At 41.2% G+C, this 25,003-nt stretch overlaps 1 protein-coding gene across 1 annotated transcript in view; it reads right to left on the minus strand.

The window, feature by feature from the left end:
- Nucleotides 1-1,120: 1,120 nt before the first annotated feature.
- GLP1R (glucagon like peptide 1 receptor) overlaps nucleotides 1,121-25,003 on the minus strand; it is a 90,734-nt gene continuing 66,851 nt past the window's right edge. The window contains exons 8-13 of the mRNA XM_050894358.1: nucleotides 17,411-17,471; nucleotides 13,184-13,253; nucleotides 12,364-12,452; nucleotides 7,913-8,051; nucleotides 6,977-7,018; nucleotides 1,121-2,334 (exon numbers count right to left, since the gene is read on the minus strand). Coding sequence (XP_050750315.1) covers nucleotides 2,167-2,334; nucleotides 6,977-7,018; nucleotides 7,913-8,051; nucleotides 12,364-12,452; nucleotides 13,184-13,253; nucleotides 17,411-17,471 — 569 coding nt within the window. The 3' untranslated portion in view covers nucleotides 1,121-2,166. The remainder of the gene's footprint in view (nucleotides 2,335-6,976; nucleotides 7,019-7,912; nucleotides 8,052-12,363; nucleotides 12,453-13,183; nucleotides 13,254-17,410; nucleotides 17,472-25,003) is intronic.

Below are 25,003 nucleotides of genomic sequence, written 5' to 3' on the forward strand. Positions count from 1 at the left end.
ACAGCTGTAAATTTCATCTGTCATCATGCTGCCTTTTCACCTACTAGTGACTAACTTTATCAGTCTTTTCCTATTCAAAGCACTTAGGGGTAGATGTTAAATAGAAACATTAAGCATACTCTCTACGTACAGGAAGCTAATTAATTAAATGGCAGGACAGCAGTTAACGTACGCGTGTAGTAGTCAGGTAATGTATTGATGTCACACAACATAGAAGCTAGTTATTAAATTTACAGAAGAACCTGAGGTGCTTCATTCCAAGGTCAGCTCTGCAACCGATGTTAGGAAGGGAAGGCCTGGAAGCGGCCCGTGTAGAAGCCAGCATGCTAAACGTACATAAGCCAGCCTGAGAACTGTGGTGGATTTCTACAAACATGTCTGACTTCCCCCCCTGGAGCTCAATTACAAGCATTATATCAGAAGGCAACCCATCCTCTGTAATTCAATTCTAACCTGATGATTGCAAAACTAATCCAACCCTGTTGGCAATCTGGATTCTAATACAATGATTAAATAATCCCATGCAAAGCAATCTAGCTTCAGGCAGGAAAGATGCTGAATTACATCCCAGAATACCCAGTCCACTTTCTTGGCGACGGGGGCTGTGAATGCAAGTGCAAAGAGAGACTTGAAAATCGAGTTTTTTATCTCTGCTGAGTAGTCTATCTCTTACGCCATGGAAGTTACTTATTACAAGAACTCTATGGACAGGGATATTGTCAGAGCTAGTCTTTGGCACCTTGCCTCTTTGCTGTAAAGGGAGCCCGAATAACAGCAGAGTAAAGATTTGTAAAGCTTGTTATTAAGCGATGCAATGGATCACGTCCTGCTTGTAAAGGTACCTCTGTTTTTCCCCAGCAACTCCTGTAAACATCAGGGAGGGTAACATAATTAGCAGTGTAGATGCATTCACTGCAAGAGCCCTCGCAGTTTTAAACAAACAGGCAAAAGCCCGCTGAGTTTAGGATAGTGGTTTGGGGGGGGCTTTTTTGAATCCTGCTGATGGCAGGCAGGTAGGCTGTGGAGGAGGAGGAGGAGGAAGAGGAGGAGGGCAGCCCACCCCGGGCGGGGCGGGGGCGGGAGCCGGGAGCTGTCCTCCGTGCTGAACCCGCAGCCTGCCCAAAAGCCGCCTTCCCGCCCGCGGGAGTGCAGCACCTTGCGGGTATCTCCTGCCTGGAGAAAATGAACAAGGCTGGAGGAGAAACAAAAGTGAGCCCACACCACTGTGAACTACTCATTCTTTTCCAAGTAGGTGAAGTCTGCTAAGATCAGCTGTGGCCACAAGCTGACTTCTGTGTGTTTGCACCCACAAGAAGCAGAGTATAGCTTAGAAAGAAAATGTCCTCTTGAAGCACAGCTCATTATCCTGTTCTTGTTAACACCTGTGTGCCAACTGGAGAGGCAGAGTACCATATAAGAGTGGAAGGGCTGCGCATTCAGGGGATAATTCCATCCGTGTCAATAGAGAATAACACGCACCTATCAGTAGCTGAAGAGGCCTACCAGATACTGGTTTTGGTTTATTTTTTTTTTCAAGTGAAGCTTAAAAAGAGCATTCAGAAATGTACACCATGCTACCTGCTGTACTGATAGATCTTCAGGATGCTGTTCTTCACCTACCCAGAAAACAGGTAAGCGTATTTTCAACTTTAGCTTTGGGAAACTCTTACTACAAAACTGATTCTTCCCTAAAATACAAGTTGTGTCCCACTAAGTGCTTTTTTTCTAAAACTGGTGATAGCACCTTACTCTATCCCCATAAAAGACTAAATGTATTTTTTGGCAATAATCATATTCTGTATCCTTGTAATTTAATCAGTCAATCACTCAGCTCGCCCACTCAACAGTAATAAGACATTGACCCTGTGGTTTCAGACTGGATCAATGCTATGCTTAAGTTTTGGACACCTGGAGGCCTTGTGTGCAAATAGGAAGAAACTCTTTTAGCTTACTTTAGATGTGATCAATTTTTTCCTCGGATGTGTTGATTACATTAGCAGATTGCTTTCCCTAGAAATCTTTGTCCAACAGCCTGCAGGCAATGAGCAGCATATGCTTAAGTTTCTTGCTGGAGATGGCGTACTTAAGCCACGTGCTTAGGTATTTAAGGGTTTTCAGGTATATTATACAGTTCATTGTTCTCAGTCTGATTCACCTGCAGAAATCTTAGCTGAATGTGGCCTGACAAGTGGCAGCGTAGACACTACTGCCTACCGTGCCTCCACTACTGATGCTGTTGGCCGGACACTTCAGAGGTTTCATACTGCTGTCTCTCTGGACGTACAAATGTTCCAATCTCCAGCGCTCCCAGCTTTTCCGAAACTCCATCTGAACCTAACAGAAGCAAAGAAGGAAACAAAAGGAATGAACGTAGAACTAATCAGAACTTTAAATGACTCCATTAGAAAAGAGCAAGGGAAAAATAAAGATACCATACTACTGAGAAAAGCTGGCAATGCTTTAAACCTGCAATATTATTGCTTCAAATTATCCAGTTATCTCATTAGTCCATTGTAGGGTATTCCATATTTAAAATAATGACAGCATTCACTTTTACTTGTAGAAATAAAGCTCTTTTATGGACCAGGAAATCTTATCTTCATTATTTTATTCTAAATTGTATTCAGCTGCAATACCAAATGTACTCTATGCCCTACCAGTACTAACAATTAAGTTGATTTTGCTTATCAGCCCTGAAATGACTGAAAAGACTGGCTTCCTGCTCAATACTGTCACCACAGGTATTCTTAAGAGTTCTGTTTTAACTTCTGGTTTGATTTAAACAGTATTATGTCTTGGATTATTTTTGTTCTTTGAATATTTACTTTTTCTTATTCCATACAAAAATGAAGATTTATTCAGAATCGAAAAACGAACAATTAAGCACATTAAAGACTGTACTTCCCCCCCCCCCCCTTTAAACAGCAGTTACAATATCTCGTTCCAGATACTAGCTTTTTTTAAAGCTACAAAATATGCTCATCCAGTCACAGGTTCTGGGTTACACTGTGTAACCTCTGTACTCATTTCAAAGTTTATCCAGGGTCTTGTAACTGCTAAACAAGAACAGAATTTAGATCTTCCTGTTCCATGGGCAAAGTTCTTGCCACTTGACTGAAGTAAGAACCTCCATTAGCTTTTAACACATAAGGCAGAGGACATAAAATGGAACCTTTTTTACTGTAGAAAAAGGCAGGAGTGCAACTACGGTAATCAGTTCATTATGGTGTGTACTTCAGCCTGGAAGTAATTGCACTATAGGTGGGCCACTCAAGTGAGCCTTCTCTGGAGAGTTCCTTTGTGTTTCCTTTTAGGGTCCAGTACTGACCACAAGAGACTAAATAGGTTGATGGCAGTTCCAGCGCAGGTTTGTCATCAGACCCAGGCTGCTGAAACCTTCATACTCAGAGGGAAACTTCTTAGGGAACCAGCTGCTGTATGTCTTTCTTCTCTGCTGTTCATTGTGAAATACTGAATCTGGGAGGCAGCCCTAAAAAAGGAGCAAAGCCTTATATAACCAATTGTCTTCCCTTGGTGGTTACCTCTAGCAGTGCTTGTCAGCTCTGGGCTGCAGCCCTTGTACTGAATACTGTCCTGGTGGGAACCAGCTGCATCTCTGCGTTTCTGACAAGAGAATCTGTCCCTCCTGTATCACAACCAAATGGGACAGAAGGAAAGATGCTGAGACAGAAGCTTGCATTTTACCATGATAACTGTGGGTCGTTGTGTCAACAGCTGCACAAAGACACCAGAAAAAGACAGTGTGTCTGGGATAGCTTGGCATAGAAGAACAAGGGAGGACAGCCTGATGAAGACAAAAAAGGAAACAGTGAAATGCAGGGACCATACTGTCTGCAGGAGTATTGACCGTATTACCACCCCAGTACTTGGTACCTTTTGTGGGCATGGAAAATAGCTGGTTTGACATTTACAGGCAGATCCTGAAAGAAAGCATGAATGTACTTACTGACAGAATAAGTTAATGAGTAATAGAAATGGGTATCTTAGAATCAGTCAAAGGGAGGAAATGAGTCTTCAATCTGGCTGGACATGACAGGCTGTATCCTAGAGCTATGATACAAATAGCCTGCAAGACTGAGATGAAGTGAATGGGAAGATCTGAACAAAAGACTATAGGAATGGATCTGTCTTAGGAATGGATCTGAATGACAGAATATTAGTTTTCTTTACAGAGGTTAGGAAAAGGGTAAAGAGCAGCTCTGCTGTCTGTGCTGAACTGAGTTTTTGCCTAGACGGCTGTGGATATATGGCCGAGGGAATAGGTTAAGGTTTATTTTGTAAAGAGGAAGTTCTTGAGCACAGAAGTAGATCTACAGATCTTTCAGCAAAATAATTAGCCTAGTAACTTCCATGTGTGGATAAGATTCCTCAGAAATAAGCTATACGGAGAAAAGGGAACCAAGAACAAAACTCCCATGAGAAAGGGGAAGAAGGAAAATTTTGGTGTAGAGTATTTTGAAAGAGAAAGGGAAGAGGTATGAGAACTTGGAAAAGATGGTCTTAGAGGTTAAAGGTGGAGAAGACTTCTCACAGAGAGCAGCTGATTGAACTTAATGCAGCTAATGGGCAAGGATGTTGAGAGTGTGGCAATGGATCTGGAATCTGATTACAAAAAAAGTTAAACTTTGGCAAAAAAACATCTCAACAAATCATAGTGAAAGGAAAGTAGGTCTGAAATGGGATGGAATGGAGCTGGTGGAGGAGTTCAATGGATAGTCTGTATAGAGAATGAAAAGAAATGAAAAGAAAAAGAGAAGATTGGGCAGTAATTAAAACAATTCAGGAGTCCTGGAGTCAGGACAGATTCTTTAAGGTAGAAGAGAATGAAGTGTACTTCCGTTGTGATAGGAAGGAGGCAAAAAGGAGAAGCCTCTCAGAGAATGAAACCTGAACCAGCTTAAACTAATTCTGGTGGAAAGAGGCAGCATCTCTGTGGTTTAGAATATTTCTTATGGAAAGCAACACTAACTGCAGAAAAACTGGTCATATTAAGCCCAGCTCATTTTGCACAGAACGTTGGTGACAACAGGCAATCTGATGAGACCCTGCTATTGGCTTCAGAGCAATATCAGAGAAAATCCAGAATCTTTCAGGTGAAATATGACTGAAATATGAACATATTTTAATGTTTTTCCATAAGTAGATACTAGAAAAGGACATTAATATCACTTCTAGCTTCATTTCTACTCTTGATCTGGCACCAGGACTTGCAAAAAACTTTCATTCTGTATGGTTAAGGAAAAAGAAAAGGAGTCAATGAGTCACAGACAAAAATAAAAATATAGACCATATTGCAAACAAGGATAGTCTTTGGGCACATACAGTCTGTCAGAAGAAAAAGTTTCTCATTTAGTTTAGGAAAAATTTCTCATATAGTTTAGGAAAGAAATAGAAGGGACTTGACCTAATCAAACTCTTTACATGGATTTATTTTATGGATGCTGATGACTGGGCTTGACAAAATCCTCCTCCTTTCTTTTAACAAGAGCTGGAACAAGCAAAATAATTAATCCTAGATTGTCTCTCAGCTTTCTGTGAAGCTGAGCACATTGTGGTTAGATTTTACAAATTACATTACAAAGGCAAGAGAACTATAGCAAGAAGAGATTTGGAGGACCTCTTAGAAATGTAGGTAGGCTACTTCACAGTAAGTTCCCTCAAATGAAACAAGCCTACCTGTTTCAGGGTTTGTAATAAAGTTTGGGCTATGATGTAACTTTGCCCTTGTATCACTTGGAGGACATTATTGGGTATTACTCATGAGAGGCCTGGCTGCAGCTGCACAGGAGATATATGAGCAAAGGCCAAAGTGAATCAAAAGAAATACATGATGCACCAGCAGACGGTGCTGCATTTCAGGATTAAAGTACACCTGTAAAGCTGTACAAGGGATTTGAAACTAATATTCTCTAATTCATGCTTGAGCAAAGCCTGCTGCTACACACCTCTGACTTTCGTAAGCAGTACAATTAACACATTCACTTAAACAAAATCTTACCCGCAAGCTACAAAAGTGAACAGTCTCCTGCAGGGCTTAATTCAGGATGCCTGCTGCTATTCTGTTGACTCCAGCCTGGCCATAATGACACAAGTAGAACATTTTTCCATTGATTCCAATTCCTTGATGAGGCCTCTCTCTCAATAGGTGATCTTGAATTACCGTGTCATGTTTAAACGTAGATTTAGCATGAGTGTAAAACACATTGATGTGCATTAAACTTAATAATGTGCTGCCAAATTAGTAGTGTTTGCTTCCCTTGCAAACCTGGCTGCTGAATGAATGAATAATAATAATCACTTAGAAGGTAACATGAGAGATTCCTGCAATACTGAAACAGAACAATACTCTTTCCCCCAACAGGGCTGGGATTCAGCAGAAGCCATAGAAGATGGTTTTTGCAATCAATTAACTCAAAGCCCTGGCTACATTTCTTCTGGGCCTGTGGGAGAGCTCACTACTCCATGAAGTTCAGTTTGAATGAGAGCGCGATGATGTCTTCAAGTAGCTGAGCCACAGGGAAACCAAACGAAACCAAACTGTATGGGCATTAGCCAAGAGGACTCTCCAACCTCACCAGCCAGCTGAGCTGATTTCTCAGAATAAAATGGGCTCTACTCCCACATTCACCAAAACAAGCAAATAAGTGCTATGAGAGAGATTAAGAAGAGCAGCTATAATTCTTAATAAAAGCTCCAGCAGTGCAAACTATACAATTGTGAGCAAGACAACTTGCAAGATTTCGTGTCTACAAATAGTGGCCCTAAATTATACTGCCTGAATTCCTTCCAGCAACATTTGTCTGAGGAGTTATCCTGTGTAGCTGTACAAAGGAGGGTCTGTAAAAAAAGTAAAAGTCCTGAACAAGGACAATTAGCAGTTCAAGACCATTTTCAATTTCCTTTTCCTATAGTGGATGCTGACAAGGCAAACTGAAACAACTAGTGTCTCTCTTACCTCATTATTGATGAAACAGTAGAGAATTGCAACCATCAGCCCCTGAAATCAACAAAAAACAGAAGAGCAGTGAGCAGAGCAGTTCCCTTGCTTTGCCAAGCAAACTTGCAGAGGGCTAGAGGCTCCACACTGGCATGTCCCATATAAGACTGAAAGATGGAGACGATCTGTGGTCCCTGTCAGCTCTGATGGCAGACGAGAGGTTTGACCAAACTATGTCTCAAAGCACATGATGTTAGGAAAAAGGAGTTACTGTTTTCTTCAACCTGTTATTTTTTCCTAAAGATTCCTTTCCTCTTCTTTTTCCTTACCTGGTTTCAGGTTATGAACACTTCATAAGTGAATAATTCACAGTGATCTTAAATACAGCTCTGTGCTTGATAAACAGGGAATGAGCGGGTGAGCAGGGAAACCAGAAGAATAATGATTCCCTTAGACAAGGAGACTCTTGAAATGGCCTTACCTAAGGCAACAGCTAAATAAAAAAATCACAGTAAACCTACATCCTCCTCACATGCAGTTACAGCTGTAGACAGCTAACCTCTCACAGCACAGATTTTCCAAGGACTATCAAAAACACTGGAGAAAGCACAAAATTTGCTTTCAGCAATGCCATTATACAATTACAGGAAATCACAATTTCGTTATTGCCTGGAGGTGTCCCATAGGAAGTAGATATTAATATGTGGCTATGAACACCAGTTTATTGTGGTAAATTTAAGACATTGAAAATAAGAGTATGTGACACTAACATCTAAGTTAGCTATTAAAAATTAGTCCTCATACTTTCCCCTTCTACTGTCATAATCCTGTAATATCCAGTGCTAAGTTGAAAAATATAAGGAACAGGGAACATGCAATGAATGAGAGAGAAAGCAGGTCCCCAAACAGCAGTTAAAAAATATCTTATGCACATGGGCACAGTGTGAGTGCTACCTGGAAAGAAGCAAAGGAGAGTTCAGTAAAAAGCTTCACAAAGCGCAGCATCCCTCTGGCATGCTCATCAGTAATAAAGGCAAAGATGACCTCATGGGTCCCCAGCAGCGGGATCAGAGTCAACGTAGACTTGGCCAGCCTAAGATCACAAGTAAAGAAAAAAACAATGCCACTGAGTAGATCATTGTTGATCCCAATGATCACTGGGAGTCAGGGTTTCTGCATTCTGCTTCTGACACACTGTCAACTTTGGCAAGTCACTGCGCTTTGTGTCGCAGGGTCCTCCTCCAGAGGCTGCAGAAAAAGAAAAAAAAAAAAAATCCTCAAAATAACCTTAGCAGATTTCAACAGGTTTTAACTGCCCCTGCCACTCCACTGCAGACCACTTCCTGCTGAGAGCAAAGCTCTGTATTCAGCTACTGGCTGTATTTCACCTGGAAAATCTTCCAAACTCAGGAGGAGGCCATGTGCTTTCTTGTACCTGAGATGTCTCCTTGTGTATCCTTTTCCCCATCTGTAAGTGGGAAAGATGACCAAAACTTACCTTGTTGATGGCCTGAAAAATAATCTATCAATAATTAGAATCTTTTTAAAATATCTTGGCAAAGGGAGGAGTACTTGCTATTCCTTCCCACCTCCATGGTGTGTTAAATCTTGAAAACATTGCAACTAACCATAACTGCAGAATACTTTGTAAAAGCAGTTAAGCTGTCTTAAAGTGAGTGATGGCTCCACGATTTAAATGGCAAGTTCAAAGACACACCTAGCAAAGGAAAAAAGACAAACCAACCTGAAATAAAACATTTTTCACCTGTGACAGAGCAATGCTTAGGGATACAACCACAGGAAAACATTCACAAGAATGGTTCCTAACTCTCTTTTGATAGACATGCGTGCTAGCCACCCAACAGAATAATGAAAGATGCCTGAGCCTCACATGGGAGTTTAAAGGCTATCCTGGGCCACAGAACCTATCAACGTCTCATAACAACCTGTCTTGAGACAATTCAGTAGATACAAAATCACTCAACTAGCAGGGTTGTCAGTACTTCGTAGATCTTGTGTGCCCTAGGGCTGTTGGCTGCTATTCTAAATCATGTAATCATTCAGGTTGGAAGGGACCTCTGGAAGTCTCTGGTCCAACTCCAGTTCACAGCAGGTTAACTCAGGGCTGTGTCCAGCCAAGTTTTGAATATCTCCAAGGTCCTCCACAGCCCCTCTGGTCCTCTCTTCCAGCATCAGACCACTCTCACGGTGAATTTTTTTTCACCTCTGACATGCAATTGGAATTTCTCTTGCTGTAACTTGCGACCTCTGCCACTTGTCCTTTCACTGTGCACCTCTGAAAAGACTCCATTTTCTGCATAACCACCATTAGGTAGCTGAAGACTGCAATTAAATCTTTGCTTAGTCTCCTGTTCTCCAGACTGAATAAACTCAGTTTTCAGCACCTCCTTCTATGTCACCTGGTCTATCCCCTGAACTAGCTTGGTACAAAACTGATGCAAGTCCCATGGGGCTAGAGGGACAAGACACAATGTCCTTCTTGTACTGGGGAGCCTCAACCTGGACACCAGAAGCAGTCTCACAAGTGCTGAATGGAGAGGATTGGTCACTTCCCTGTACCTTCTGGCTTGCCCTTGCTAGTGCAGCCTGGTATGCAGTCAGCCTACGCTGTCACAAGGGCACGCTGCTGAATCATGTTCAACCTGTTGTCCTCCAGCATCCCTGGGTCTTCTGTAAAGTTGTTTTCTCCCCAGTTAGTGTCCATCCTGTAGTGCTGCATGGGGTTATTACATACCAAGTGCAAGGCTCCTGTCAGCCCATCCACTGGCCTGCCAATGTCCTTGATAGACAAGGACTGAGGGATGGTGAATCAAAGCAAGTACTGAAATTAAACAGTTTACATATACAGGTAGGCAGAAATGCAGATCTGTAATGGACCTAGGCAGACCATTGCATTGGGGGATAGGGGGCTTGTTTAAATGAGCAGCTTACCAGCAAGTCTTGTGATGGAGGCTCTGCTCCACCACCACCTGCCTGAAATAGAGGCAGAAGCGGGAGGCTGATGCTGAATTGGCTCTGGAGACACTGCCTGGGTAAAAAAAGGGAGTTGTGTAGGTGTACAGCAATCCTCTAGCTTATTTAACGAATGCTAATTGTTCTAGATGGGATACTTGGAGACCTCTGCCTTAAACAGGAAGCCATGCAAAGTCCTATGAAAAGGCTTCCTGGGTAATTAAGACCTCCCTAAAGAAAATCCTTTCCCAGAGTAAGGGGAGAAGTTTCTCCTCAACTCCAGTCCTTCTGTAGAGAAAAGGGATTTGCTGCCATTCTGAAGAGTGAACTCTCTCTGTCAAATGAATGGGCAACAGGAGAGAGGTGAAGGAAAGATTGGCCTGAGAGCAGAACACTTTTCTCCTTTCTATACACAAACATATCTAAGCTAGTGACTTTCTAGGGCACCTAGACTGGTCCTTGTTCAAAATAACACATACCAACATAGCAGTTCTGTCTTCCCTCCACCCAAAATCTTTTCCAGTGTCTTTGAGCAGAAAAGAAGAGGGAGGAAAAAAATTCTGATACAGGAACCTCTGACTACTGGTCTTGTTATCATCAGAAGCATACCAATGAACTGAACTCTTTTGGGTAAAAGACTTCCCCAAAGCTTCTGACTATAACCACCAACCTCTAGACAGACCACCAAGACTACAGTCTTCATCAGTGAAGAAGGCTCTGTTGCTGGGTAAATCCTTTTCTGATAAAGCCTTTCTGTTTACACAGCAGATTTTTGAACATGCAACATGAAGAAATGAATGAACATGCACCCCTGAGAAATGGCTCACCTACATCAAACCTTCCTGCTGCTTGCAGAAGTCATGAGGGCAAGGGCTTTCTCCCTTGACAGGGTAAATTTACAGTCAGACTTTTAAATGGCTTCAAGCCATCAGAACAGGAAAATCCCCCCCTTTCACCACCACAAATTTTATCCTGGCAAATAAAGGTCGCTTAAACTCAAAAAAACAGTAGGCATGAAAGCAAAGCCTACAGCTCATTAAAACAAGTCCTCTTCTCTGCTTTGAGCTCTAAACACACATTAGGATTTCCAAAATTTCATGTGATGTAAAGAAGGTAGGTAGCATACAAGGCAACTCTATACTCTGATGAGAATGCACCAAAATACACGCTGTGTCTAGCTTAGAAGGCTGCAGCATTGAAATACCCAACTTCAAACTAGCTAAGTCAACCACCAGTAGCAGTCCAGCTACCACAGCATGTAGCTCCACATTGGTTAATTCAATAGCTAAGTTGTTATTTCTACATTATTCTTCAGACTGCAATACAAAAGTATTCTGCAAGATGCAGAAGTGAAGGATGTGACCATGAATCTTAGCATGATTAGGTGATCTAGGTGATTAAATAACAGGAAGAATACAGACATGGACAGGGTGAAGCCTGCAAAATAAAAACTGAACATTTCTGTGATAACCCTGACATCTCTCTTGAAACATCCTATGCATTCAAGATTGAAAGTCTGTCCCAATAACAACTGGCAAGAAGAACAAGGACCAACACTCAGAATGACCCATCTTGACCTTCATAGCTTTTCTTTCTATCACTCATATTACTTTTTTTGAATTAGAATAGGATAGGATAGAATAGAGTATTTCAGTTGGAAGGGACCTACAACAATCATCTAGTCCAACTGCCTGACCAATTCAGGGCTGACCAAAACTTAAAGTATGTTATTAAGGGCATTGTCCAAATGCCTCTGAAACACTGACAGGCTTGGGGCATCGACCACCTCTCTAGGAAGCCTGTTCCAGTGTTTGACCACCCTCTTGGTAAAGAAATGCTTCCTAATGTCCAGTCTAAACCTCCCCTGGTGCAGCTTTAAACCATTCCCATGCATCCTATCACTGGATACCAGGGAGAAGAGATCAGCACCTCCCTCTCCACTTCCCCTCCTCAGGAAGCTGTGGAGAGCAATGAGGTTGCCTCTCAGCCTCCTTTTCTCCAAACTAGGCAAACTCAGTGTCCTTGGCCGTTCCTATTAGGACATGCCTTCCAGCCCTTTCACCAGCTTTGTTGCCCTCCTCCGGATGCATTCAAGGACCTTAACATCCAGTACTTGCATATGCTGCAAGTATTTAAAAAATATCTGCTTAATTAATATTCATCCAGTATTATGGAAGACTAAAGTGACAAACTCAGAGATCAAGCCTTCTGTTTATCTATAACACAGGTCTAACACCTGCCCTGGCTTCACCAGGAGGCTCTTCTGGGGACTGACTGTCGAAGCAGTCATACCAATGTGTGACACCACACCTGTGCATTACTCAAGGCCTGTGATTTTTAACCACCTTTGTCAATCCACTCCTTTCATGTACCTCCTTTGTCTACTTCCATTCTGATGGGCACAAAAAGCGTCAGACCACCATATGACATACCTGCATTTTATGTCAGTTTTGCACATCAAATTAGCCTGTAGTTTGGAGATGATGATGCATATAACTCTGATAAAGATCAGGAAATTTACCTGGAGAAATGAAAGAAGGATTTATATAATCATCAAGAAACACATGTGCATAAGTGTTCAAAAAAGCTGGTTTGTGTATGCATGTGTAGGTCCCTGTGAATCCTGCTACTCTGCAGCTGCAGAATTTGCCACAGAACTCAACTCCTTGCTAAGGAATTGTGCTTTAAATACATCCTCTGTGAATGCACAAGTCACCTTTGAAAATGCAGGCAGTTCACTAAACAAAGCAGGTGAGCTTACCTACATCTCTGGGGAGTGAGACACAGTAAAGGTGTGGGCTTGTCCCATTTGCCTTGTCTGGAGGTCTGAGACTGACACAGTATTGTGGCTGCAGAACGTGGCATTTCTGCACAATGCCACACAATTTGTTGCTCTTCTGTAGCCCAGTACCTGGAATATTATCTTCTACCTCCCTATACTACGTGCCATAGCTTTCTGCACACAGGGGAGTTAACTGGATTCCTGTGGCATGCTGTTTTGTTATCATATGCTGCCACTACAACTTGACAGCATGTGGCCAAATTAAACAAACAAAATGCTAGTCGGGAATTCCAGTGACAGAAACCAATTTGGTTTCATAAAATCACATTTCTGAATGAAAATGTCAATACCCTCAAAGGTTATTAGCCTTTGGACATGCACAACAGCCATGTGCACATCTGCTCTTTGTACTATATCATGTCCTGTTCTCATGGAAATCTGCCAGCTCGCTGCATGCGCCCCATACGCACCCCAATGGCGATGAGAATGGGCAGTCTGATGATCAACCAGTAATTCATGTTATAGTTTCTGGTCCAGCAACTAGGAAGATGGCAAAAAGAAGGAGACAAGAAGAAAAAGTTTCAGTACATTACTAAAATCTCCCACTTTTCATTCTGTCACAGCAACGCAGATGGAAAACAATATTGAGGACTAGATACCAGGAAAGCACATCACGCTGACATGGAAACAGATGCAGTTGCTTCTTAGAAACACTGAATGCTTTGTACTATTGCAGCTATCATAATCTAACTGGATACTACTCGTTGGCCTTTCTTGCCCATTAATGGCTAGCTCTCCTCCACAATTTGCTATGAATTATCATCAGTTAATTGTGAAGATTTATTCCATTAAAACCAAGGTCAAATTTGTCATGTGGCTGAAAGGAGAAGGGGAGGAATCTGAGTCAGACCTTTCCCGCGTGGTTCCTATCCTCCTCTTTCTGCATTATCTTTTATTACTTTTCAGTCTCCAATGTCAGGTCATCTTATTATTTAACTGTTTGTTAGTTTTTTATCCCATTACCTACCATCACTTTTCTTGTATCAATATTTAGATCAGTCATCTATTTTATTTGTCCTTATTTTCAAAAAGGACTTACTAATTTCAACCAGGAGAAAGCAATTAAGGCAGCAAACTCCAGTTCCTTCAGTGTATATGTACAGGTTTCAGGCCCAAAGGGAATTTTAAAAGCTATAGGCAAGTAAAATCAAAGACGGGAGCAATAGTTCCCAACTTTTGTTGGCCAGCTGAGCCCTCTGCCAAGTAACATGCTGCAGGCAATATACTTCTTCATTCTCCCCGTAAGTCTCATTTTAGGTTTTTAAATTCCTGTGGCCTTGAGCAATACTGGAGAACAATCACAAGAAAAGTGATGCCTGAAAGCCACAGTTTGGGATCACTGGTTCAAAGTGAACTTTAGACTGGGGGGTTTGTACATCTAGTTCTTTTAGGTCCCACGCTGGCCACAGCCAGCCACCTCCGACTGTATGATGGGCCATGTGTGTGCACAATGGCCCAGGTGTGGCGGCAGTGTTCACATGCCACTTCACTTGTTGCTGCAGTGACAGCATTCTTAATATTTCTATGAAATAACTTTGTTAGCCTCCTGCCATATTGCTCAGCATTACTCAAAAGCAACAGTCATCAGTAAAGCCAGCAGGTTTCTGAGCTACACAGGCTGTGAAACAAACTGTGAAACAGCACTACAGAAAACATAGGTTCCTTCACAAAACAAGTTTCTCGTCATCTCCAAATCTCATCCGCCAAAACACATATATGCTCAATTTTCCCTAAGGTTTCTTAACAGGCCTATGAAACTTCAGCTTGGATGACGCTGGTGGAGAGTAAATCCTCCCCAATCTTGTAAAGGGACAGTCAATTTGAGAGAAACTAGCAAACTGTGCAGCACGTGGCAGGGATCCATGCTACAACAACACACCCACATGCACTCATACTAGAGAGGAAAGTGAAGCAGCTTGGCTGTGGCAATTCCATATCCCCTTGCAGGTCCTGCAAGCCCGAGAAGGGCTCAGGATTTAATTTTTCCTTTCAATTTCAGTTTAATGCGTATAACAAACATATTATTGCAACCAGCAGCTCCACAACCTACAATTCGATTGTATTTTAGATACTGGAGAAAAAAGTGTACATAAGGTGTGCAGTCAGCGTACCTGAGCTGGAATCTGAGTAACAGAAGAACTTCTTAATTGGTACGCGTGACTGGGAGCCAGCTTCATGGAGCCTTTAAAATTAATTTTATTGCAACGCCTCAAGACTGGCAGAATAATAGGCATGGCTGGAAGTGAAGTTCTAATTTTCTGACTAGCTGCAGTGGAAGCAGAGACAATTTTAAAATTTCCTGATAATGACGGAGGCTGAGAAATGATTCTTTACATTAACTCTGCTACATTTCTGTGTGCATTAATTTGCTTCCTGTGGCACAGAACAGTTTTATCTACTTTAAAATTTATACAAACATGTGCAATAAAAACATCATTACAGCCCAATTAAAGTGTCACAGCTATTAAAGTGTCCAGAAAATAAAACTGATAGATCTGTACATCATTTCTTGTCCATTTGTGCTTTCTGGGATTGCCACACTGATAAATACACCAACATCTATTGTGTTTGGGATCTATCCCTGCAGTTTGCTCAGCACCACTGAGAAGATGCTTAGCAACTAACAGCCTCAGAGCCATGAATGGAGAACTGGTCCAGTGAAACAAATGCTATTGGGAAGTTTCTGCCTTTGCTCATCAATCTGGTATTCTTTTTCTAAAAATGAAAACACTGAATTTTTACCTTGAAGAGGTACAGCTGAATGGCTCCATTTTTAAAAAAGATTGTAGGCTGGCTGTCTTGCTCCCATAGTTAATTGGGGATAGAAACAAAGATGTGTAAGTATCAGCTCTTTAGGCACAGTCTAATAACTAAGAAGCACAGTTTGCCTTTAATTTTATTTGTAATCTAGACGGAGTCTTTTTCAATAGCTCACTTTTTAAAACAGTAACTGCTTTCTGAAGGAGTTTACACTTGCACATGTAAGGAAAGAAGGAGCCAGTCTGCAAGTAAGTCTTGCAGGCTTCAGTCGTTCATTCAAATGGCTGCGTTCACAGGACTGCCTCAAATTCCCAGCCCTGACCACATTTACTTCCAGTTATTCCTCATAGCCAGGGAAGTAGTTAAGTCACAAATGACATTTACAGCCCGCTGCACATCCATGGTGACAGCACTATGGCAAACAGCATGAAAGATATCCCTGGCTGCTCCAGCAAATGCCCGCCCAAGGCACAGAAATCTTGCCTTTCAGAGAAGCTGCTGCAAGTGGTTATTTATTGCTGTATTTTACAAATATTTATACAAGATTTAGAAAATTCAATAAGGTGCAAAATTGCCCCTTTTAAGGTCCGCTGAAGGCAGTGAATGACAGTTTTCCTTAATAGAAAACATAAATCAGCTCTGAGCACCGCATAATGTAGGAGGCTCAGAATGAGCACTTTGAATACATTTTCTACATCAATGGGAAGATATGCCCATGGAACATCGCCTGTTCAGAGGCCGCATGTTCTCTATACATATTCTGATAATTTCAACAAAACTTGCAAGACATCAGTACGGCCACAATCTTGCTACAGAACATTACCAAGTCAACCTTGAAAAGTAAAGTCAGAAAATCCTAGCATTGCTTAAGCCAGAAAAGGTAGCTTTGACTGAACTGGTTCAGTACTATGAAAGACTAAAAAAAAGCCGGTTCTTAATACTCATGAACACCAGAAAAAAGTCTGGGGGTGGCTCTGACTACACTGAATTTTCACATTGCAGCGTCTCTCCAGCAAGAATTGTGTCGGGGGGCGGGGAAGACCCTCTACAAAAGTGCTTGCTGGGTTGTTTGGAAACTAAGTAAGAGGAAGACCCAATAAATAGTACCTTTAGAATAAAAAGGAAATAGCATAAAGTTATTTATTTCATCACAAAGAAAGCTACCCAAATATTTCCAGGCAGTCACTGTCACTAAGAGGAGGAAGCCGCTTTCCTCCCTTTTGTTTTTTTAAAAAAACCCAACAAACTATAATGCTATTTGGTACATAAAGCATATATAAAGGCAATTTTTCAGAACAGCCCCTATGGTAAAAGTGGACAAAAAGTATTTTGTGTTTTTCAGCAGTCTTGTGTGTGGTATAGTTGACTTCAGCAAGACTAATGTAAGCAGACAGAGAATGTGCCTTTATTTTAAGAAGATCTAAATAATGGAAGCTTAAACAAGAACAGGCAATCACATCTCTGCTGCTAGGCATAAGCTAACCACTACAAATCGCAGGCAGAATCCTGTGGGAGGTTTTTGCTTTCCTCTGAAGCATAACTGTAAAGGCTACTGCCAAAGGCACAGTATCAAGAGTGGTCTTGGTTGGGTATGATGACTGCTACTGTTGATACTGTAACTACAGAAAAACAAAACATACCTTTCCTTGACCTGCAAAAGGATAGATTCATTCAGACATGCAGAAAATTCTGATCAGAAAGAAACATATGCTCCTTTCTGAAATGTTATGCAAGACCTTCAGACAAAACAGAAGCAATTATGTGAGGTTTCAGCACATTGCCAAAGCAAACCACACTGAACAGAAAGCAAACAATGACCTGCCAGTGCACGCATACAGCACAAATGAGATAGCTAGAAAAATCAGAACTAAACCAACCCCTCATCTTCATAAAGGTACTTGACAGTTCCCCAGAGGATAACAAACAGCATTGGCACACCTGGGAAGAGAGGAGACAGGGTTGACACTGACATTAAGAGACAGGGAAAAGCAGAGAGAAGGACAAACCCCCCACATAATGACAAGCAACATAATTAACTGGTGGCAGGGTTGCAGCTCCTACCCAGCGCAGACGGCTGTCAATGGTGGGAGGAGGAATCTAACCTGCAAGTAACTAATACACGTAACTCATTTTGCCTGGGCCCCCACCTAGCTTCTAACAGGCATGAAAAATGAACAACAACAGACTGTCACCCCCATACTCAGCATATACCAGTTTTTCTGTGGAAAGTTTCACAGAGGGGCCAAGGGAACAAAATTTCTGGAAGCTCTGTTAGCCTCTATATTCACACTAGGGAGGAGCACAGTGCACTCTGACGCGAACCTTCGCATCCACATTTCTGCCTGTGGGTCAGCTACGCTGTATTCAGGCAGCACCAAGCTCAGGCTGTCTATTGGCATCGGGGCTGGAGCACACTCAGCCCCACATACCCCCGATGGCAAAGGGGGGTGTAGGCACACGACACGTAGCAAGTGTGCTCAGGCCTCCCCCGCAGAGAAGTCCCAAGTTTGGGCTGTGATACTGGCATGGACTTGAGTGGCTGCAGCAAAGACAGCAGATGCATCCGGTCTTGAGAAGAGGCTTGGTCCTACGCTTACCTGACAGTGCATGTGCTATGGTTGGTCATTTTTTCTGGGGTGTAAATGGAAGAGATAAAAGCCAAATAAGCTGGCAGTCATTACTTGCTTTACAATGACAAAGGCTCTCAAATTAATTTCTTTCATTTATGAAATGCCTAGGTCTTGAAAAATAATTTTAAAGTGCATCTACCAACCAATACTCAGTACAGGAAATGCCAAAAAAGCCCACAAGGAAGGAGAGCAAGTTGAGACTCAACGAGCAGGATGAGGAATTTCTGCCTAAGGATGGATCAAGATGGTCTAATTCCTCTGTGTACCTCCTTGGACAGTGTCTGATGCTGTATATAAATTGTATAGAAAGGACAACATTTAATGTGCTTTGTTATTGCATTCTTAAGAACCAGTATGGTAAGGGACCGTAAGAACATCAGCGTGCAGCAGTAAGCACTGCACAGGGCAAACACACAGTTCCTGACAGCAGAAGCCACAGGGAAATCAATGATCTCTCGCAGTCTGAAAATCTACAAGCAGTATCTGTAGTGGGTATTATCAGTAAAAACCTTCTCTCTTGTTGTACTGTATTCTTTCTCTACTATCAGAACAGCTAAATACAGCACAAAAGACCAATTATTCTCCTTAATCAGTTAAAAAAAAAAAAAGAGAGAATAAAGAGCAGCAAGAAAAAATACCAATAATTAAAATAATAGCAAAGATAATGAATTGAATAGAGGTTACTGGGGCAAGTGGTTGAACATGTTCCATGGATGTCCCTGATACTGAGAGTACACAGTATTTTGGGAGCAAAGTTACTGAGAACTCCGTGCCGCTTTGATAGTGGCATAAGAGATTAAGAACAGGCTCATTGCAAATCACTTCCAAACACAAAGGAGCCTTTGATTCATAGAAACTAATTATAGTTTGAATTATTCCTTTCTTGACTTTGCTGAGAATTAAGACATCTTAATACGAAACTTACAGGATAAGACACGAACACTGAGAGCACAAAGGCTGTATGTCAGTGGAGGGAACTGATATATTGAGTGATAACAATAATGATTTGTTGATATCTCCATCTTCTAGATACATCAGAAATCTCTCCATATTTAATCACATTACTTGACATTTGAATTGAGAATCTGTTATTATGTTTCAAAAAAGCCTAGCTAGAGAGAGGCTGGTATTACTGAACTGCATCAGCATCCTGCTATGCAAGTATTATACAAATTAATAGGCAGCATCTACAAGGTGACTTGTTCAACATCCTCTGCCCATTCCCACTTGTGATGCAGGCCCCTCATGCCTTGGTGTTGCAACACCATCAGTCACATTATTTTCCATGCTAGCAATATACATTTTAATCTGAGACACCAAGACTTAACAGTGCAATACATACATGTAAGCTTTGAACATCAGTGTAAATTCTACACGGATACCATCTGACATCTACCAAATTCACAAAGTCTTGTCCTAAGAAATGGGTGGCTCTGAAAACTGTCTGGGACACACTCTCAGCAGATGGGAATGCATCCAGTTTTCCAAAGCGCTAGTCAAGATCTAAAGAGGAGACTGCCCCAAGAACATTCCCTAATCCACCTCAAGTCTGTAGAAGTCATTCACAACAGCAAAAGAGCAAGTCTGCAGCATCTCTGCAATAATTGTAGTTTGCAAGGATCACTGAAGCTCTCCATAGATTAATTTACAATCTTGATACCTAATTAACCTGCATTAACTGGCACAAACGCAAATATTATTCTGGTTACTTCACTCAGTCAAGAGAAATTTGGCTGGCTTGAGCAGGCAGTGGAAGCAAACTGTATACAGCTCCTTGAATAAACTCTACAGATGACTATCATTCATTAAAAGAATCAGCGTTGTATTCTAGTCCTGGGCTCCCAACATGCAGCTCGTTTGGTGCATCTGAGTTCCAGTCCTACACCTCTTTCTCTTGCTGCTGCTATTCAAAGAAGATCAGATATCTGAGAAAAAACTGCACCCATTTATAGGAGGCATTTATTTAAGATATAGGCTGAACTCTTTCTGGTTTTGCTTTTTGTCATACAGAAAGCTCCAAGATTGATCTTTTCCCAGATTAACTGACCACAGAAAGGTCTCTGAATTCTGGAAATGGTAACATCTACTTTTGTCTGTATTGCATCACTGCTGAAGATGCCAGAAACTGCAACAGCCTGCTCATAATAGCCTCTGCCATGTTAATTCTTGCAGGCCGATAACTGACCAAAAATCTTTGAACGCTACATGGTGATTATGAAATCTGTCAAGTGTACCAGGAAATAAGCATGCCGACAGCTCAGCTAATAAAGTTCAACTTCAAATGACAGGGGACAGGGCATCTGAATGATAGGCTGCGATAATAACGTATAATGTAGATGATGAGAAAGTAATGGAACTGCCAAATCAACATCTTAACACCCCACTGCACAAATAAGCAGCACGACCTACTTATTTTCACTCTAGCTTACATATTCTACATTTGGCCAGGTGTCTGCATAGTAAGGGGGAAAAAAAAACCAAAACGTTGGAAACCCAGGCATTATCCAGAATGATAACAGGACAGGTTAGGTAAGAGAAAAAAGCTGTGAGAAATTCTGCACAAGAACCACCGTTTGGTTGACATTTTCACAATGCTCAATTGTCCCTAATGGACAATTCGTCCCTAATGTCCCAATTCGTGGAGCTGCTAATGGAAGTTACCATGTCCTGATAACAGCACGTAGGAATCAGTCTCTTTGTTTAACGGGTCTGAGATATTTTGGTAACAGAACAGAAAAGCTCAGGCTTGTTCTGGAGTCCACTAAGTAGCAGTTACCATGAAAGGTGTCACCAGGTGGTGCTATTCCATGCCATCTTCTTTCCCTTTCCTCGATGTGCAAGCAAGTTTTCATTCTTACAGACACACGATATTTCTAGCTTTGCATTGTACCACATTTTACGTAAAGGCAATTTCAGGGAAGAAAGATGTATGAGGAGCAAGGGAGGCTCCCCTCATCCTCACATGCTGATTAGAGATTCTTCCTGAAGTAAATTTGTTTCTGTAGGACCAGAGCACTGCCATCCTGCTGAGACCCTTAAATAAGGACCTATTCTGAATACAGCGTATTAGGACTAATGAGTTTGTCTATAAGCTCATATTTCAGATGTAACCTGACATCACTGGTTTCCACGTGCTGAGAAGTTTGACCTCCGAGACAATCAGGCACACAAGCCAGGGGGACACTACTCCTGTCAGAACTCCAATCCTCCTCTTTCTCTCAGAAACCATCCAGGATGGTCCGACTTGGTCAACTGCTTAACATATGAATGCAAGAAGTATGTGACGAGGAACTGAACGAAGTGATAAATAAATACAACTAGATGTAGAAAGAGTAAGAGCACTGAAGATGTGAGAAGAAAAGATGAAATGTTTTTCTTTCTAAGAAAGGAAAAGCATGAAAGAGTTTAATCCAGAAGACAAAGAGTGAAGAGAATTAAGAGAAACTCCTGACAGATGCATTTCCTACCAAGATCAGTCTGGACACAAAACCTATTTTCACATCCTTGTCTGAAACATAGTTTTCATTTGAAAACAGACAAGAAGTGGTTAGCACAATGAATGCATCCTGTTGCTACACTGAGTTCATACTGGGCTTCAGAAGGAAGGTTTCTTACTGGCTCTGTTCCAGTTAGATCTTCCTTGCAACCAGGATGTAGATTTTGACACCCTAGCCAGGCTTCCTGCCTTTAATAGCTTCATTCCCTCAAAGTATTCTTCCTTAAAGCAAGTTTGGATTGCCAAGGCTTGGGAAGGGGATTATTTATTTTTTATGGCAGTTTCCCCGCTGCAAGTGCAGCTGGGTGTAAAATTGCCATAGAAGCTCAGAGAATGTTTAGCTTTTTATTAACATTTTCTGCTTAGCCTTTAGTGCTGAAAATTGTCTCCTGTCATTCTTCCTGCGTGGATGTCGCACACAATCACTGTGGGATGTTGATGTTGCTGTTTCCCCATTCCTCGCTCCTCCCTGCTTCTGAATGTGAACAGGTCCTTTTTCCACTAAAAGCTGCTGAAAAATGCATACAGCAGCGTTACAGTATAAACTGCTCTTCTCCAGAGACTTTGTACAGCACTGACACAGCTGCTTAAAGTCAATGTCAAGCTCAGCGACTCTTCACTTGGGCTCAGACACAATGAACACTGAGCTGGTGTCCTGGACACCCTGATTAAGAGCAGCCTGCACATCCCGAGAAACAAACAAACCAAAAAAGTAATCATGTTGATCTCCGTAATTACGCTGTTTTCTTTCCCCTCTTCTTCTGCAAATGTTTTGTTCTCTCTAGAAAGCAAGATCTGTCGTCAAGCATTTCTCTTATGCCAGTGGAAGGAAGCACCAGGTACCAGCAATGTATAGCAACAGATTTTTTTTTTCTGCAAGTCAGATAATGACTATCTGAATCAACATCCTGTTTAGCTGCTGTTGTGTTGACCTCCAGATTGAAGGGAACAACTCATCTACTTGCTCTGCCGTTAGCCCATTAAGAATTTTCTTTGTTGATGCTGTTAGTGTTTCTGCTTCCCCCCCCCATCAGCTTTGAAAATGACATAAACCATTGTTTTTGCAGTAAGATATGTGGAACTCAGGGTTGGCACCAATGTATGAAAGTCTGCTTTTACAAAGAAAAGGAAGGCATAAGCAAGACATTTTCCACACTAAATGAAATAGGAAAAATTTAACACTGCCATCTCAAAGCCTAGTATGGTGTGAAATCTCAGCAAGGAAGTGGCCATTACACGAATACAGTTACATCACAAGTGATCAGGAAGCTTTATAGAATCCTAGCAATATACATGATGTCAATATAAATGACTCCCAATTTGTAAAACTACGTTAGTTTCCTTAGGTCTGTCAAGATTTTATAACTTTTCTAGCTTTTGCAAAGTACAATAACACAAGATAAACAGATTTCTCCCCTTATAAAACATTTCAACAGCAAAGAACAATTACTCATTTGAACTGCTACTAAATGGACTACCATCTAAATAACATTAAGAACTGACCTGAAATTATCATATAGCAAAAATATATTTGCGAAATATTTATTAATTTTTCTTTACACTTCTCACTGTCTGGTGACTGTTCCAAGGAAAACACAGACTGAGTATGGCATCTTTTACATGTTTCTATTTGAAAAGCAGGTTTACCCTTTCCGTGTTTTGAACTGAGATGAAATGATCATGTTAGACATAAAATGGGAAAAGTACTGGTTTTTACTGACACAATTATGTGGACTTTTTCCCCTGTTATAAAAAAATGTAGCACTACTTTATATAGCAGTTTAAAAGCTTGGAGAGAAATAGGTATTGGGACATTTCTACCTATTTGAAAGGTGGCCCTTACATTACAGTTTTGCTTGGGATTACCTGAGGAAATAATTTGCTCTAGTTTCTTGTTTGTTCTGAGACCTGTTGTTCCTCGAAGAAAGTACAACAGGGCAAATATCATGACCGAGAGTACGTGCAAACACTCAGGTGGACAAAAACCTTGAGGAGAATACACAGTTTTGTTCATATGTACATTTGAGAGAAGTACAAGTGCAAACATATGTGATCGCATGGGGGACTGCAGAAGCTATTCAGACAGCAAAAACAATACCGTACGGTCTGTGAGTGATCACAAAGTTCAGTTATAATTAGAAGAAATAACAACATGAAGTGACTAACATCCACTGAGTTTGTGAACAATACATATACGAAATTTTAAAACATAAATATTCATCAAATGATGAGTAATGAACAAGTTAAAAAATTATCCTGTAATAGGACAATTCACTAACAGAACAAAGGGTCAGGATATCAAATCAGCTCTGACCATCAAATAGATATTTGTTGCTTGATCCAGCTTTATTTTTACAGTTGATAAACTATTTCAAAGAGCAGTACTCTCTCAGCTCAAACACGAACCTACTATCTCTCTGAAGGCTTGGCATTATGCTGAGGCTATCATGCTGCTCAAAAAAACCCCATCTTCTGAGCATTGCATACAGCAGAAAGGCACCTGGTGAGGGACCTGAGCACCCAAAAAATTGAATCACCAGTGAAGAAGCAAGAAAGAGTTGAAAAAATCTTCATATCTTTCCACTTGTTAGAGATGAAACTCATCTGGTATAACTGATCTGGGAGCACTGAAATAGCAGATGCTTCTGCATTTGAAGATGGAGAATCATTGGCAAGGTTTGCACATGCAGCCATGGCTGGAATAGCAAGAAACTGTACAGATGAGGATTGAATGGCACGGGCAGAGCTTTTCTAGAAGCTTGGATGAAACCCATATATCCAGTGCCAAGTTCTGGCATTGCCACTCATTTCCACAAACTCATCCAGAAATTCAATATACAGTAGCAAAACCTCCATTGTAAAGGAAGAAAAAAAACAAAATAGCATCTTCTGGTTTTGCCTTCTGCTTTTGCAAGAGACAAACTCTAACTAGAAGTGATTCAGATCAAAACTATCCTATCCCTTACTTATAAAACAACACAATACCCTCAAGATTTGGCTAGATGTAATTTTGCTCTAATTTCTTTTCTATTTCCTCTCATGATCTCAGTCAGTGCTTCAGGATAGCTCCCCCATCTTTTTTTTTTTTTTTAATTGAAGGTATGGCTATTCGTAAAATATGATTAAAACATACATAGTTCAAATGTTATAAAAGATGCTGTTGCTTTTGCTGCATATCCTATATAAAACAATAATGGAAGATATAGAACTTTTTAACTAAAAGTCTCCAGCAGGAAACTGCTATTACTTGCATTTATTTATTCCCATCAATATGCCGGAAAGCCTTTGCTCCTCATATATCACTGTTCAGTAGAATTGAGTAATTCACAGTATGCCATTTATAT

The sequence above is a fragment of the Gymnogyps californianus genome, chromosome 3, assembly GCF_018139145.2.
Source record: "Gymnogyps californianus isolate 813 chromosome 3, ASM1813914v2, whole genome shotgun sequence".
NCBI lineage: Eukaryota > Metazoa > Chordata > Aves > Accipitriformes > Cathartidae > Gymnogyps > Gymnogyps californianus.